Raw genomic sequence first — 14826 nt, forward strand, 5'->3', positions numbered from 1 at the left:
TTCAGGCAAGAGGTCGTTAATGTCCAATCTGTCAGGGTGGTGGCTTCCTCCACACAGAGAAAAAAAAAAAGTAACTAAACTTATGTTGCAGCTTCTTAATGGGCAAAAAAAAACAAACCTGCCACCTCTTTAGCCATGTACAGTGGGTGGGGGTTGAGCCTGGTTTTAGCAACTTGCTTGGACCTAGAGCCCTGAGTAGCACTAAATATTGTTCAGAAAGGTAAAATTAAAAATAGAGTGGTCAGTTCTTTTGTCAGCCCAGGTTACCTTGGCTTATCTGAATTTCAGTATGGTAAAAGAAACAATAGAAATTTGCAGGTGTAAACAAGCACTTCACTGTTTTCTGTATGTGACTTATTATCTCATTAAACATTTAGGAGAGAGTTTCTTTCACAGCTGAAAGAATTTACCCAATTTAAGAGTGCTCAGCTGAGAATGGAACTGTAGAGACAACATGTCAAAATTTTGTAAATCTGGCACTAGTGATGAATAGGAAAATAAATCTTTTGTGTATAACTTTTATGAATTCAGAGCAAATGTCCGTAATGGCTAGTCAGTCTAGCTTGGTGTTTAGAAAAACATTTAGTCCTTTAAATAGGAAAATTCTATTAGGTCATTTACTTCACTTCTAGTTTGTACAGTTGCTCATTTGGCAGGCTGCCCCTTTGTGATTGACTTCAATGAAAACTTTGACTTCAGATTGCTTTTCAAGCTTTTGCTAATTAACCTCTTGTGTGAGCATGTCAGAATTATTCCATGTTTACTTAATGGCAAACGGAGAAACACCCAGTGCTTTGGATTTCCTTGCTCCTCAAAGCTCTACTTAGACCCTTAGAGGTGCCTATTTCTACGTGCTATGGAAAAACAGGAATAAGCTTGCTCATGCCACTGATTTTGCAGTCAGGACACTGGGAAACTGCTTGCTGGAGTGGGGAGATGGACAATCCCTGCCTTCTTAGCAGTGGGACAAGAAAATTGTGGTTGAGCTGATAATTGTATTGTAATTAATTAGCAAGTTGCTCTTAAAGTTGAAAAAGAGCCATAATCTTCAAGACAGTAGAAATACATAAAGGAGCTCTCTGCTATAAACTTTCATGTTTTGCTGCTTGTAGGTTGAGGAGGAAATAAAAGTGGAGATCTTCTTCATCAATATCTAATGTGTACAGAGACCATTCATATAGAAGGATTCATAGCCTGTAGTAATTACTTTTCTAATGCCTTTACTCTCTTTGCTCCCAGTATTAGACAGTTCTGCTTTTGAAATGTAAACTCTATGAATTCAAGTCTTTATTGTAAGAAAAATATTTCAGAAATAAGATTTCTTGTTCTCACTTAATTTTCTGAACATTTCTCTTGAATTAAAAAAAATTAAGATATTTTACAAAAATAAAGATATTTTACAAAAATAATGAAAATTAGGTTAGCATATAACAGATCTTCCACTCATAAAATTTAGAATGATCTAGGTGTTAAAATCCAAGGATGGATGTTATGCTCTGAAACTAGACAGTTAATGTTGGTTTGTATATGTATCATTTTGCCAACCTCTTGCATCTTTGAACTACAACAGATTTCATGGATCATGAGTATGTAAGGTTTCAATATTGTTTTTCAATTTTCAATTGTTTTTCAATTATTGTTTTAATGACTATTTTAAAAATAGAGGAAATGTTTTCTTTGGGTTCAACTTTAAAACAGGTATTTTTCTTGCTTGGATTTTTTTCTTTAAAATGTTTAAGTTTAAAAAATCCCCAAGTAGTGATATTTTCTCTCACTAAATTTTTGACAAAGCATATTTTTCTAGTAGTTCACAATCATGGATACACTTGCATTTTTGTCAGAATCCTGGGGAAAAATATTAGTCTAACCTGAAAAGCTCTTTAGAGAAGTATGGATTAGTTCTGTGTGCAGCTGTCATTGCTGTAGCACCTCTCCCTGCTCCTCTCCCGTAGCTACGCCGCTCTCATCGCCGACTGGCCCGTGGTGGTCCTGGGCATGTGCACCGTGCTCATAGTGGTGTGTGCACTCGTGGGAATATTAGTTCCAGATCTTCCAGATTTCTCTGATCCACTGCTGGTAAGTCAATATCAATCAGTTGTCAAATAAGTATCTTTTGTTTGCCATTTTTTTTCCAGTGGAACCGGTAAACAGCAAATGCAAGTACAGCAATTGATACAGTATTGAATCTTGACATTGGAGCAGCAAATGATAATACAAAGCTGCAGTTGCCATCAGAGAATGTTACCCACTAGTTTCCATTCCCTCTGCATTTTGCTGAGGTCATGTGTTCTTCAGCAGAACTGCTTCAGATTGAATAATGTAAATTCATCCCAGCTTTAGATGCGCAGCACAGACCATGTGTTCTAAATCAGGTGTCAAAGAATGAGGGCCAGGATCTATTAAAGGAGAGAGGATTCTAAGTTCCTTCTGGGGATGAAGTGATAGCCATATTGAAAGGCTAAAAGTAATTTTTATCAGATTCTATTAAATATTGCAATCATTTTTTAATTTTCATGAGTTGTCATAAGAATGAGTAGCTTTCAGGATTTTTATTGAAAATGTGGCATTTAATTATTATCCTCAAATAAAAATAAACTGTTCCTGTAAGTTATTGTTATTTATGGTATATTATGTGTATCTGTACACATCCATATGTAATGGATATTTCTTGCAAACAGCCAGGTTGTTAAAATTGTTTCAAAGTCACTTTCAAAATTATTTAAATATTTGCCTTGTTCTTGGAGAAATAGAGAAGAAATACTTGACAGTTTTTAATCATATTTAATCAATTAAGAGTGATAATTGAGATACAGAAGAGGACTTTGTAGAATGCCCTTCCTCTGAAAACCAGGTGTTGAACATTTGATGAACTAAATCATCATCTCTTCTCAAGGAGAGCAGTAGGACGTGCAAGAATTCTTAATCCCTTGTCATTCTCTACAGTCAGTCATTATTTTGTCTGACTTGTCATAAAGCATTTTACCCCTAAAAGTAGATGCCTGGAGTAATTATGCTTTATAATGAAAACTATCCATCACTTTGATCATGTTTCCACTCTCCCATTTCAGCTGAAGAATGAAAAGCATTTTGTGCTTCTCCCCCCTTAGGGTTTTGAGCCCAGAGGGACTGCCATAGGACAGAGATTGGTCACATGGAACAACATGGTGAAAAACACAGGGTACAAAGCCACACTTGCAAACTATCCTTTCAAATATGCAGATGAGCAAGCTAAAAGGTAAGACTTTATAATAAAATTACATTTTGTTTTATTGGTGGTTTTGTATGTACATTGTACCAGTATCCTCTGAAGTAAATATATATACTGCCACTGATTTCAATAAATACAGAATCTAATATTCTACAGTTCTTAAGGCCTTTCATATCAGGGTAGATATTTCCCATTCCAAGGTTTTGAAAAAAATGTTTAATTTTACTTTTCTCTATGGATATTTTCAGTAGTGGACTCAATGTCCTTTCATTTGAAGTCTCTTAATTTTAAAGAAAAATGTAAATTGCTGTTTGGGTTTTTTTATACCAAAATTGCATTGGTAAAAATATGTTTTCTCATGTGTAAGAGCTGTTAAGCTGCGTGACTTCTTTGGATGGTGCTTCTTTTAATAATTTCTTTGCTAAGGTAAAGCAAAACTCTTTATTCTGGTTTAGTCATCAAGATGACAGATGGTCAGATGATCACTATGAAAGAGAGAAGAGGCAAGCAGACTGGAACTTCCACAAGGATACCTTTTTCTGTGATATTCCAAGTAAGTGGAGAAATGATACAAAGAAGGCTAAAAACTTCTGACAGTTCAGAGTTTTCTGAACTCTTTTGTATATTGTATGCCATATTAGGAAGATATTTTTTACTTAATATATATGCACAATAAACACCTTCTTTCTCCATGCAGAAATCTTGATAAAATTGGTCTGAAATATTTCAAAGTTACTTTCAGAATTATTTAAAGTTTTGCCTTATTGGTTCTATTCTATTGGCTCTTCCTCAGAATAAACTGTATTTGCTTGAAGTGCTTCCTTTAACTGTTCCCATTTCCTGTAAAGAATTTTATTAGTTCTTGGTAGTATTGACCATTGTAAAATCAGTGTTTTCTGTGTGGCTAGAGATGTAGTCTTTAATTCACATTTGGGAAGAAATTGAGTTTTGTCCATGCCATTAACTTAATTTTTAAAAACCTAAATCAAAATACTTTTCCTGTATATGTCCTAAAGGCACCCACCAGTTATATTTTGTACAGAATATAGGGGTTTGTTTATGGGGAAAAAACCCCACAACAAAAAAACCACAACAAAGAAAATATCCTCCTCAAAGAAATAGAAAAAGAAAATGTCCCCCCCTTAAAGCGCTGTAGGCTTATAAAGCTGACTAAGTTAAACTAGAGGACAAAAAAGACAAAGTCTTTTGACTTTTTGCAAGGCACACTGCAGAACTTTGATAAATCCTGTTTTGGCAGAGAGATGTAGATCTTGCCTCTATTTATAGAAGGGCCTGAGCTCTTTTGTGGCTACTTCCACATGTGAGAGCTGATAACAGAGCACAAAAACACAATTGTGAAATTATTTATTTAGATTGCTTGGTCTAAGAGAGCAATGACCAGGGAAAACTGGGCTGAAGAACAGATTTTTATTATTTCTTTTCAATTACAGTATGGTCTTACATCTAAGTGAGAGGATGGGAGCAAGGTCATAATTTCTGCTCCCGTGAACAGAGCTAAATTAGACCGAGGCATATCATGAGTAGGGGAGAGGAAGTGTGCTTGGTACTCTGCTGAGCATTAACTTGAAACAGAACTAACTCCTCTTATCCAGGCTGCTGTTCTGCACAGTCTCACTCTCCTTCTTTCCTCTGCTGTTTCTGCATAGTCTCAGTTGTGACAGTCATGAAGGAATTGCATTTCTGTGGGAAAATTTGCCAGTCCATTATGTAAAGAAAACAGTTGATTTCCTCTTGACCCACTTTTGTCATTCCTGGTATCTTTCTTTGTGTGATCTCTAGATATCAGTTCTCTTGATCCTAAAGCATGGTTGGAGACCATGAAGCACTGTCATTGCATCATTTCATGGCAGCCTTGTGGAAGGCAAAAATTCTGCAGCTTCACAACAGTGGGAAAAAATCTGCCTTTTGGGTTTTTTTGAATATTTTAATTAATATGATAATGTTTCTTAACCCAAAGTACCGTACTGTGTTAAGCAGTACTATATATTTGTGTTTGTATATTTGTTTCCCTTCTGAGCTCTGCAGACAGATCTCACTGCCACTAAGTAATTATTTCCTTTCCTAAATCTGTCTTCTGATAAATGCGATTTAATTTGTAATTTAAGCTCCATGTGTCTAAACTGTGGAATTCTTGAAAATGGCCTCAAGGATATCACAACAATTTCCACTGCAGTCATTTGCTTCTAAAGCAAAAACATTCTTGTAGAAACAGCTTTATAATTATTATTTATATTCCCAAATGACTTACTAAATCAGCCTTTGATTACTATTATCAGTGTACTGCCATTATGCTGTGCCAAGAATTTCATAGTTTGCTGATTAGATCTTTTGATTTTTATTTGTTTGTCATATTTCAGAAGATAGTTTGCTTGAATGGAAGTCTGTAGAGCTTCTGAGTGGTATGTAGTATTGAAGATGCCATATTTACTATAAGCACTTTAAGGAAATGGAAACTTTTATGTGGAGTGAGCCTTACAGATAAACAGCTCATCTTGAAAAGGAGGTGAATTCCCATGACTCGACACAGATTTCATGTGTGTCATTTGAATGGTGGGATTTTGCCTCAGCCTTTGATACCAGGGCCACCCAAACAATCAGTGAAAACCCCCTTCTGTAATTTCAGGTGATCGCTATTCACGAGTGGTGTTTACATCAACAGAAGGAGAGAATTTATGGAATTTGAATGCAATTAAGTCAATGTGCAATGTAGACAACTTGAGGGTAAGTCAATATGGCATTTGTTTCACTTACAGATAAAGAGCATGCATTTGAAACTTTGTTTTGCTGCCCACTGCCATCCAGTACCATATGAGAGGACTTTATGTGGTTCAGCTCCTGCCAAATGGTCTGTCAGCATGTACATGCAGTTAGAAAACAACTTTCAATTTGTAGATCAGGTTATATATCAGGGGATTTCTTTGAGTTTTCTACTAATAGCATCCAGAATTGGGTAGAAGAGGGTTGTTTCAGGAAAGAACTATCTTAACTTTTACTGTGTGTTTCCTCATAGAATATTATTCCAGGGAGTTTTGTTCTTGGGTCCCAGCAAATAATTGATTTTTCTTGAGTTTTCACCTCCAGGTGAACTAGCTATAATCTCATAGTATATGCAGGTTTCTCTGACACCCAGTGGATCACAGAAATTAATTTTTTTTGTTACTTTAGAGTAGGTTGGCAATGTAGAGGCAAGGACCTTAGGTAAAGTAGCTAGAAATACAGCCCAGTTAATTAGATGTGGATAATGGTACTTGAAGAGTAATATTAATTTTCTCTTTTAACTTTATCTGTAAAATATAAGCTTGACACTTGCTGGAGTGAGCTCCTTTGAACCTCTGATTAACCATGAACTTTGGTTCACATACTGATGACTTTGCATGGAAATGAAGCAATATGTTTTTCATTTGTTAATACTGAACAAATTATTTCCATTTTTCTCTTCTCCAAAACAAAAATAATCATAGACAACCTAATTAATATTTCTCAATTATTTAATGAGAAATATTTTCATTGTTACATTGATCATTGCCTATTAGACAACTGTATCAATTTATCGAATTCCCAAACTGTTTTCTCTACAACAGCCATCGTTTGTTGGCTTAAAATGTTGAGCTGTAGTGAAATGAATCTCCCTTGGCAGTCTGCTGACAGGCATTTTGTCCTGGTTGGCCTCCCTTGATGTAATTGGGTTTTGTCCTCACATGCTCATGAAGTGTTCCTTATTTCCCCACCAGAGATGATAGCACTGACAGGATGGCTCGTGTGGTTTTATCCCTTATCTCTTGCAATCAGAACAAGCCAGGTGAGCAGAGTACAGGAGCAGCCCAGCTCAGTTTGAAGGAGCTGAGCTAGGGAGTCATCATATCACCAGTTCAATCAGGAGATCCAGGGGAGAATAACCTTTCACAAGGGTGAAAATTGAGACTGAGGGAGGAGATGCTAATCTGTGCCTTTAACTGTTGTTTAGTCACACAGGCAGCTGATGCAGGCATATCCCAGGTAGTGCAGATCATTGCAAAGCAATCAAGTCTGAATTAAAAAACATCTTTCTGTTTAACAGAGGACAGTTAGTTACCTCTGAAGAATATTTCTGTTATGATTGCATTACTCCTGGGAATTTTTTCTTTTGTTCCTCCCTATCTGCTCACCTTGATAATAATGTATTTTATCAAATACTGCTATACTTCCTGAGGGAAAGATGAAACTACTTTACTACAACAAACACGCCCCATAAAACCAGCTCTTCTTTTGAAATAAGAACACTTCAGAAAATGAAATGTTTGCTGCATCATCTACAGCCACAGTTGTGTAGATATTTATAAAGAATATTGTTCTAAATAAAGTTTTTGTAGATCTTTACTTGTAAATTACTTAGGAATAAAGTATTTGAACACCTCAGCTGAGCAGAACAACAGTGCATCATGCTAGCATTGATTTTTGGATAGTATAGTAAATTAATATGGTTAGGTTTTGCTATTACTGTTAGTCTGTGCGTGTAAATTTATTATAAAAATTAGATACTCAGGGCTCAGAAAGGATGAAGTTTTTTTAGAGCTTGTTTTTAAAATGCTTGTCACTTACAAATAGAATTTTTAATTATTTTAACACTTTCTAGCAGTTTCAAGTACTTCTAACACTTCTTAGAACTCACAAAGTGCTGTGCTGTGTCCCACATATGCTAAGTTCTGCTAGTGGCCAGTCCCTAGGGAGGGAGAGGATGCTGACTTGCACTGCAGCCATAACAAAAAATCCATGACTTTGGTGACCTTCTGGTCTTACAGACTCTTTTCTGGCTGTATTTATTTTTGGTTTTGAGTCCATGCCTGTTTAGGGTCACAGTTCTGTTGAATTAAGTGCTAAAGCTTTCTCTATTCAAAGACAGGAAAACCAGGCACTGCTTGCTGGATGTGCAAACCTTAGAATTTATATATTTTTCTGATGATAAGCAGAGTATCAGCGCCAACCAGTATTTGCTTTAGTATGGAACTAACAGCATATCCTCTGTGTATTAATTGTATTCCCATCTGCTTGTAACTACTTTAACTATAAGTTTTACTGACACTTAGGGGCTCTACTCTGCAGCTGTTCAGCATATGCTATTTCCATAATCTTCATGGAAACTTTAGAAAAAAATAGTTATAGGAGGTGTTCTAATTCTTTTACTACTTGGATAAGAGGAGGTTTGGTTTTTTTTCACCTGTTAATTGCAGAATGTTTTCCCTATAAACTGTAAACAGTTATTTTATAAACTTTAATGACTGTATATTATGTCTTCAGACTGCTTCCCCAAAGCGGTGGATATGTGATTCTCTGTCACTGCAGAGAGTCATTTGGGCAGATCTGCCCACAGATGCGTGCAGGTTGCACAGCTCTGTTTCTTTACTTGTTCCAAAGTAAATTAAAGTGGTGCCAGTGGCAGACCAGGTCTGGAAACACCAGAATGACCTTTCCAGTTCCTTTGGATCACCAACAAAGCCCAATGCTACAATCTATTAACATTTTACATAGTATTTTAATGAGCTATCAGGAGCTGAATTTTGTATTTTACTTTCTAATTTCCAGCTGCCAGCTCATGTTACTTTATCTTTGGCAGCAGTTACTTTGCCAGTGAATGTTTATGGCCTGCAGCAAGTATATAAACCTCATTGTCCCATCTTGAACCTGAATACATAGAGAAGACAATACAATCCTTTCCTCCTAGTTTGCCTATTATATCCTCATAGGACTAACCTGGAGACATGCCATGAAAAACACAGATATGCTATTCCAGTGCTTCCTTTTATTTAGTAGGTTGTTCAGTTTTTCCTGAGTTTGCATGTGTGAGTGTTTTTATCTGGAAACAATCAAATGTGAATTATCCTGTTTTTTTGGAATGCCAGTTTGTTATTGTTCAGAAACTGGTTGACAAAATTTGGTCCATATTAAAGCTTTTCTAACTGCTGAGAGAATCCCCAAATGTATTTTTTTGGTGTGTATTATGAAGGATTGCTAATAATAAGCTTGTGCAATTTTGCTGAAGAAAGAAAAAAGAGGCTAAGTGGTTTCTTTCAGATCACCTGTATTTAAAGCATACATGGACAACTGTTTCAGGGTACACTCCTGTAAAATCTGAAGCATGTGGCTTTATTTATGTGACTGTATTAATATGTATTCATTCTGTGTAACTTGATCAAAACAGAACTTTTACATATATCTTAACTATTGGAAGGACTAATTCTACTTTGTCACATAACAGAAGTTCTGTTTCTTGAGACTTTTATTCCTCAAGCCCTGCAAAGATTGAGTTGAGAAAATTTCCCTGATCTAACCTAGTTACTTAAGAGTTTTACTCACGGTTTATAGTTACTTTCCATTTACATAGAAGTGTCTTGTGGTGATTTAGCTAAATCGTGCTCTTACTGTCTCCAACTAAATCTGGAGTATTCTAGAAGCAAAGGAAAAATATCCCCATGAGGGATTAAGACTCATTCAGTTAGGAGAATCTTTAAGCAGAATGTGTCATGCACTGGGGGTGCACTGTTCAGGGGCATGACCTGTTATTTTGGGGTGCTTCATGACAGTGGAATTATCTTGTGCTCGTGCTTTGGAAATTCTGCATGACTTTAGGGACATGCATTGCCTGGGTAGAGCTGTTTGGAGACAGTGCCTGCCAGGTGTACAAGAGCTAAAAGAGACATAAAATCAGGGTTGTAGAAGAGACATCAGGTGATAGAAGTTATGGTAAAGCTGTCACATCCTTCCTTTCAGGATGGTAAGTCCTTGCCTCTGCTAGGAACTTCAGGATATGATTTCAAGCAGAATGAAACTTCACTGATGTATGGCTGATCGTTTATTCTCAGGAGTATAGCATGAGATAATAGAAGAGAGTTACCAGTCCTCTGTCTGGAAAGAAACAAAACACCTCAGTGGGTCTTCAAATAATACTCTTAACATTTCTACCAATTCTTTGCCATTGTGACAAGTCTGTATACAGGCTGGTTTAGTCTGCTGCATGTAAGAGGATCAAAAGCAGTGTGTGTGGAAATAAGAATTTAAAATGCTAACACCGAAGGACTGTAAACTGAATTTTCATAATTTAAAGCTGTTTCTTGGGTTGGTTTTTTTGGTTACTGAATGTTTCAAACTGTAAATAGGATTTTTCTCCCTGTCTGTCTTTATACAGATCAGATCCCATTCCCAGTTTGGTGATCTTTGCCAGAGAGCCACTGCTGCTTCATGCTGTCCCAGCTGGACACTGGGAAACTATATTGCTATTCTGAACAACAGGTCATCGTGTCAGAAAATTGTTGAACGGGATGTCTCTCACACCCTGAAGCTGCTTCGCACTTGTGCCAAATACTACTACAACGGGACCCTGGGGCCGGACTGCTGGGATATGAATGCCAAGAGGAAGGACCAGCTCAAGTGTACAAACGTGCCTCGCAAATGTACCAAGTACAATGCTGTTTACCAGATCCTTCACTACCTAGTGGACAAGGATTTCCTAAGCCCAAAGACAGCTGACTATGTCTTACCAGCTTTAAAATACAGCATGCTCTTCTCTCCCACTGAGAAAGGGGAAAGCATGATGAGTATTTACCTAGATAACTTTGAGAACTGGAACGCTTCTGATGGTGTAACAACCGTCATGGGAATTGAGTTTGGAATAAAACATAGGTTGTTTCAAGATTACTTGTTGATGGATACTGTGTATCCTGCCATAGCCATTGTAATTGTTCTGTTAGTTATGTGTGTGTACACCAAGTCCATGTTTATCACGCTGATGACTATGTTTGCAATAATTAGTTCCTTGATTATTTCTTATTTTCTCTATCGGGTAGTATTTAATTTTGAGTTCTTTCCATTCATGAATCTCACTGCATTGATTATTCTTGTTGGGATTGGAGCAGATGATGCTTTTGTCCTATGTGATGTTTGGAACTACACAAAGTTTGATAAACCTCATGCTGGAACCTCTGAGACGGTGAGCATCACATTGCAACATGCTGCTCTTTCCATGTTTGTCACGAGTTTTACAACCGCTGCTGCCTTCTATGCTAATTATGTCAGCAATATCACAGCAATCAGGTGTTTTGGTGTTTATGCTGGCACTGCCATTCTGGTGAATTATGTTTTGATGGTAACATGGCTGCCTGCCGTAGTTGTATTACATGAACGATATCTTCTCAATATTTTCAGTTGCTTTAAGAAACCTCAGCAGAGGGTATACAACAACAAAAACTGCTGGACAGTGTTGTGCCAAATGTTCCACAAGATTATTTTTGCAGTCTCAGAGGCATCCAGGATATTTTTTGAGAAAGTTTTGCCATGCATTGTTATCAAATTTCGGTATATTTGGCTTTTCTGGTTCCTTGCCTTAACAATTGGTGGAGCATATATCGTGTGTGTAAATCCAAAGATGAAACTGCCGTCGTTGGAGCTTTCTGAGTTTCAGGTATTTAGGTCTTCTCACCCATTTGAACGATACGATGCAGAATACAAAAAACTCTTTATGTTTGAACGTGTCCACCACGGAGAAGAGCTCCACATGCCGATTACAGTAATCTGGGGTGTCACACCTGAGGATAATGGTGACCCTTTAAACCCTAAAAGCAAAGGAGAGCTGCAGCTAGATACCAGTTTTAATATCGCTAGCCCAGCTTCACAGGTTTGGATTTTACGTTTCTGTCAGAAGTTAAGAAATCAAACCTTTTTTTATCAGACGGAAGAACAAGACTTCACGAGCTGCTTCATTGAAACGTTTAAACAGTGGATGGAAAATCAAGACTGTGATGAGCCATCACTTTATCCCTGCTGCAGCCACTGGAGCTTCCCATACAAACAAGAAGTTTTTGAATTATGTATCAAGAGAGCTATAATGGAGCTAGAAAGAAGCACAGGGTACCACTTAGACAGCAAAACCCCAGGGCCTCGCTTTGACCTTAATGACACCATCAGGGCAGTGGTGTTGGAGTTCCAAAGCACCTACCTCTTCACACTGGCTTATGAGAAAATGCATCAGTTCTACAAAGAGGTGGACTCATGGATTTCAAATGAGCTTAGTTCTGCTCCTGAAGGTCTTAGCAGTGGTTGGTTTGTAAGTAACCTTGAATTTTACGATCTTCAGGACAGTCTTTCTGATGGTACTCTGATTGCCATGGGCCTTTCAGTTGCCGTGGCATTTAGCGTAATGCTTCTTACAACTTGGAACATAATCATAAGCCTTTATGCAATAGTTTCAATAGCTGGAACTATTTTTGTCACTGTAGGGTCTCTGGTTCTTCTTGGGTGGGAGCTGAACGTGTTGGAATCTGTCACAATCTCAGTGGCTGTTGGCTTGTCAGTGGACTTTGCTGTTCATTATGGAGTGGCTTATCGCTTAGCCCCTGACCCTGACCGGGAGGGGAAAGTCATTTTTTCTTTAAGCCGCATGGGTTCTGCTATTGCAATGGCTGCCTTGACTACATTTGTAGCTGGGGCAATGATGATGCCCTCAACAGTGTTGGCATACACTCAGCTTGGCACTTTCATGATGCTTATAATGTGCATTAGCTGGGCTTTCGCAACATTCTTCTTCCAGTGCATGTGCCGATGCCTTGGGCCCCAGGGCACTTGTGGCCAGATCCCACTACCAAAAAAACTGCGGTGTAATGCCTTCTCTCAGGCCTTTTCAGGAGCCCAAGGGGGCAGAAGCCAAAACAAATCACATCCTGTTAGCAAGTATCAGCTGGACTCCAGGAGTCAGAAACCAGAAATGGAGCATGAGCACTATGAGCTTGAACCTCTGGCATCACAAACCAGAATCTGTAACCCTGCAGAGAAGGTAACATATGAAGAAACTCATATCTGCTCAGAGCTCTTCAGCAGCAGGCCCCAAAACTCATGTGTGCCTATGCATCCAGCCTATAATAGTGAAGTTAGTAAAGGCATCAAAAATGTTGCTAATTCAGCTATGCTGCAGACATCTATTGACCAACACACCGTATGCCCAATTTTCTCTCAAAACAGGCAGTGTAGCTGTCCTGATGCATATAAGCAGGTGGCAGTGAAGTGGAGTCCACACTCCTGTCAGCAGTTAAGTGACACCTTCTGTTACCAGTGTTCTCCTTCCCCGGGGTCCATGCAGATCCAAAGCTCTGTAGCTCCCATAAATGCTTTACAGCAAGCTGCCGAGGGTTACGTGCATCCAGTCCAGCATGTCCTCCACTGCAGCTGCCTTCAAGGAAGGCTCAAAAGAACGATGACACAAAACTCTCTGCCTAAAAATTTTTTCCTTCAGTCAGTGCAACAGTTCCAGGCACATCAAAGAATGAACAGAACAGATACACATGCTCATCAAAACCCAGAGGAAAACGTAAGAACTGCTCCAAAGGTGATGAGCTCCTCACAGTTCCTCTGCCGAAACGCAGCACCTCTAATAGTGCGTTGCTCTGAATGTGAGAACAGCATCTCAAATAACCAAAAGGGATTCTCTCAGCAGATAGACAAGTGTGATGAAAAGGGTGGTACAGAAGCGAACGGGGTGGAAAGCAAGAAAGCCTCTCTGTCAAAGCAGAAAAAGAAAGCTGAGGGCAAGATAGATCAGCGTTCTTTGCAGAATGACCGAGTTTTGAAGGCTGACCAAAATGATAAAAAACACCTGCTGACCAGGTCAGGGAGAGAAGCTCGCTCCGAGGGTTGCCATGAAAGTTCACACTGTTGTGGTAAGGCAATCGCAGTGAAGTGCAATTCTGTTGACTGTCAAATGCCAAACGTCGAAGCCAATGTGCCTCCTATGTTAATGCGCCCAGAACTTTCCAATGAAAGTTTGTTAATAAAAACACTATAATAAACCTTTAAGTTGGCAATCTTGCGTCTTTCTTTTAAAAGTAAGTTTAAGGCTCTAGAAAGGAAAGTCCTGAATAAATATGAATAATAATTTGCCTTTTAGAATGAAAAATGTATTTTATAGAACAATAGCATTTATACATTTCATAAAGCCGTTACATGTAGTAAAACCTGATGTTGTCCAGAATGTTTTTTTGCTATAACTCATAAGGTGGATTGCACTTCATTTAGGTTTTGTTCCAGGGCATTAGTGTTGGATTTCTCCTTATAAACCATCTCAAGAAATAAAGCCTTGCAAAGAAACTCTCCCTGTTCTGAAGCCAGGGCTTGTGAGATCAATAACGTTTAGGGCAGACTGAGATTGCCACATTTCCTGAGTATGTCATTCACCTTTATTCTACTGCTGCCTTGGCAGGCTTCTGCACACCTTGAAACAGCAGCAGGACTAACTGTGTTCTTTCAGTATTGTTTGACAGACCATCTCTCCCAGGGTAGCCTGTTTGGGGAATATTTTTAACTATCGATCCTAACAAAATCTAAAGAAAAGCACTTGGAGGGCTGCAGCATTTGCACTGCCTGTGCTGCATTTCTGTGTATATAGTTCAGTAAAACATTTTAAACTGCCTTCCTGGCAGTTAGTGTATAGACCTTACCATTACATACCAGAGAATACAGGTGGGAACAATAGTCAGTGAACATTATTGACTTCTCAGTGATGACAACAAAAATACAGTTTATGCAGCTGACAGGCGTATGTAAAATCAGGAGTTGTAAAATTGGACATGAAGTGCTTT

General features: G+C 38.2%; 1 protein-coding gene across 8 annotated transcripts in view; it reads left to right on the forward strand.

Annotated features, from left to right (window-relative positions):
* Window positions 1–14044, forward strand: part of DISP1 (dispatched RND transporter family member 1) — an 85032-nt gene extending 70988 nt beyond the window's left edge. For all 8 annotated transcript variants that reach the window (XM_086878822.1, XM_086878821.1, XM_086878819.1 and 5 more), the window contains 5 exons: window positions 1953–2076; window positions 3108–3235; window positions 3664–3761; window positions 5853–5950; window positions 10389–14044. In XM_086878822.1, coding sequence (XP_086734948.1) covers window positions 1953–2076; window positions 3108–3235; window positions 3664–3761; window positions 5853–5950; window positions 10389–14033 — 4093 coding nt within the window. In that variant the 3' untranslated portion in view covers window positions 14034–14044. The remainder of the gene's footprint in view (window positions 1–1952; window positions 2077–3107; window positions 3236–3663; window positions 3762–5852; window positions 5951–10388) is intronic.
* Window positions 14045–14826: the final 782 nt, after the last annotated feature.

The sequence above is a fragment of the Cyanistes caeruleus genome, chromosome 2 (assembly GCF_971803275.1).
Source record: "Cyanistes caeruleus chromosome 2, bCyaCae1.hap1.1, whole genome shotgun sequence".
Classification (NCBI taxonomy): Eukaryota; Metazoa; Chordata; class Aves; order Passeriformes; family Paridae; genus Cyanistes; species Cyanistes caeruleus.